General features: G+C 43.7%; 1 protein-coding gene across 1 annotated transcript; it reads right to left on the bottom strand.

The window, feature by feature from the left end:
- Window positions 1-860: 860 nt before the first annotated feature.
- LOC118753977 lies at window positions 861-1,319 on the bottom strand. Its single transcript, XM_036488849.1, has one exon. It carries the CDS (start codon window positions 1,317-1,319, stop codon window positions 861-863), a length of 459 nt encoding a protein of 152 aa, XP_036344742.1.
- Between the last annotated feature and the right edge of the window lie 909 nt (window positions 1,320-2,228).

Raw genomic sequence — 2,228 nt, 5'->3', positions numbered from 1 at the left:
TGGACTCAGGTTTCCTACGCGTGAAATACTAGAGCAGTGCAGCGCATTTCGAAAGTGGAAATAGTTGAACGTAGCGAAAACTCCACCGAGCCAGTGGTTGTAGCCAACCTTTGACCGTTAGCTCCATTTAATGGAATACGCAGCGGCGACCTCGATAGTTTAAGCTGGGATACTACGTATTCACTGATAAAGGTGGCTTCAGCTCCGCTATCTAACAAAGCGCGTAGTACCATGGTGTGACCGGTGTTAGAATGCAGCTCGACTAACGCTGTTCCGAGTAGCACCGGAGGAACGACCGAAGAGGTCTGCTGAGTGATGGATGCGTTGTATGTATATATAGGACTTTGGTACCTTGCTGACGAAGATTTCATGGTCGCAGGTGGAGTCGGTTGGTTGTTTGCGCAGTACTCATGAATCATAGTGTGGTGAGCCGAATTGCATTTTTGACAACGGCGTTTTGACGAGCACTGATGAGCTTTGTGACCAGAGCGCAAACAGTTCAAGCACAGGCTTGCTTGCTGTACTGTCTTGTATCGCTGCTGGGGCGTTTGGTTACGAAAGTCTGTACAAAATAAGATGTAGTGCTTGCTAGAACAGCAAGGGCAACTCGCTTCAGTAGTATGGTACCCTTTCAAACCTTGTTGTTTGGATTTGATAGTTGTAGTGTCCTTCGACTGTAAATTACTTGGCTTAAAATCCGCGAAGCTTTGCACGACTTTCAATGATTTGGTTTGATTTTCGATGAAATTACGTAAATCATCGAAAGTTGGAAGTGTGTTGTTGGAGGAGATAGACAGCTTCCACGCACGTACAGAGGCACTGTCAAGCTTGTGCACAACAGTGTAGATGAGCCAGTCGTCCTAGTGAGCTACCGGACGGCCAAGTTGTTCTAATGCTCGTAACGATGCGGTGACACTGTCAATCAATGATCGCAAATTGGCGGCGGATTCTCTTCGTATCGGTGGCAAATTTGTAATTTCGGTTAGATGTGCATTGATAATGATGCGTTTGTTGTCGAATTTGCGCTCCAGCAAGCACCAGGCGACAGTGAAGTTACCGTCTGTTGTAGCAATGTTATCCAGTGAGTTTTTCGCTTCGCCAATGAGACTGTCCTTTAAATACTGCAAGCGCTGCGTGTCTGACAAGTCTCGATTTTTGATGATGATCGACGTGAATAAATCCTTGAAGGGGTACCAGCGCAAAAATGACCCATCGAAAGGTGGTAGTTTAATTGGTGGAAGGCTATGAACCGGATACACAGCAGTTGCAGGAATTGTTGGTGGCTCCGTAATGATAGGGGAGCTCGTTGCCTCAATCATATCGTTCAGCTCCCCCAATGTTTCGGTGTAGATGCGCTCGATTTCGTTGTACGCGTCCAAAGCCGGCTGTGCCAGCTCAGTAGTGCAGGCATCGTCAGCAGCGTTTGAGACTTCGTCATAGATTTTGACGTATTTTTCCCAATACTGGCAAAGCAGTGATCGGCGGCCGGTTAGAAACCCATTGGTTTGTTTATTTTTAGCGGTTTTGCGTAAAAAAAAACTTCTTAGTAGCTGGTTTGACTGCTGATATATATACGTGGACGGCGAAGAAGTCCAGTTAGCGTTCCCGAATATTCTTATGTGTATAGCAAGTATGCATATAAGCAGCTTTATATATATATGTATATAGGTAGCTTTCATGCAAACAGTAAAGAGTGCCGTTTGCAATGTACATATGTAAATAGCTTCAAAGTTAACAAATTTGAAGCAGCGTAGTTATAACATTTACTTTTGCAATTAATTTGCACGCAAAAGAGTCGGCGATGGCTAATGATGTCTTTTGTATGCAAATCAACCAAAAGCGAAGCGCACACAAGAAACTCCCCGCAAGGAATGCCAATGTTAAAAAGCTAGAATAAGCCAATGTAGGTTTCAGTTCACTTTATTGGTAATCGTACTAAGCAGCTTATTGTACACTATATTTGAAGATTACTTCGATACTTGTTGCAAATTATATCTTTATTGTAGGGCCGAACTGAAACTGAAAGTGGATTAAATAACAACAAACAAAGCACGAAAATTGCACAAAGAAAACGTCAAACTGGTCAGCTGCCAACAGGCTTGCCAAATGCCATGATTTCTTGAACAGTGAGTGAAATCCTAAATGGCTAGGGGGAATTTCAACAAAGTTTTGTGTGTGTGTATGTTTGAGTGGGTCTCTGGATAGTTTAGTAAAGGCAGTTCAATTGC

The sequence above is a fragment of the Rhagoletis pomonella genome, unplaced genomic scaffold, assembly GCF_013731165.1.
Source record: "Rhagoletis pomonella isolate Grant_MI unplaced genomic scaffold, Rhpom_1.0 Rhpom_scaffold_03126, whole genome shotgun sequence".
Classification (NCBI taxonomy): Eukaryota; Metazoa; Arthropoda; class Insecta; order Diptera; family Tephritidae; genus Rhagoletis; species Rhagoletis pomonella.
The sequence above is the reverse complement of the archived record's forward strand: the minus strand, read 5'-3'. Positions and strand labels throughout refer to the sequence as shown.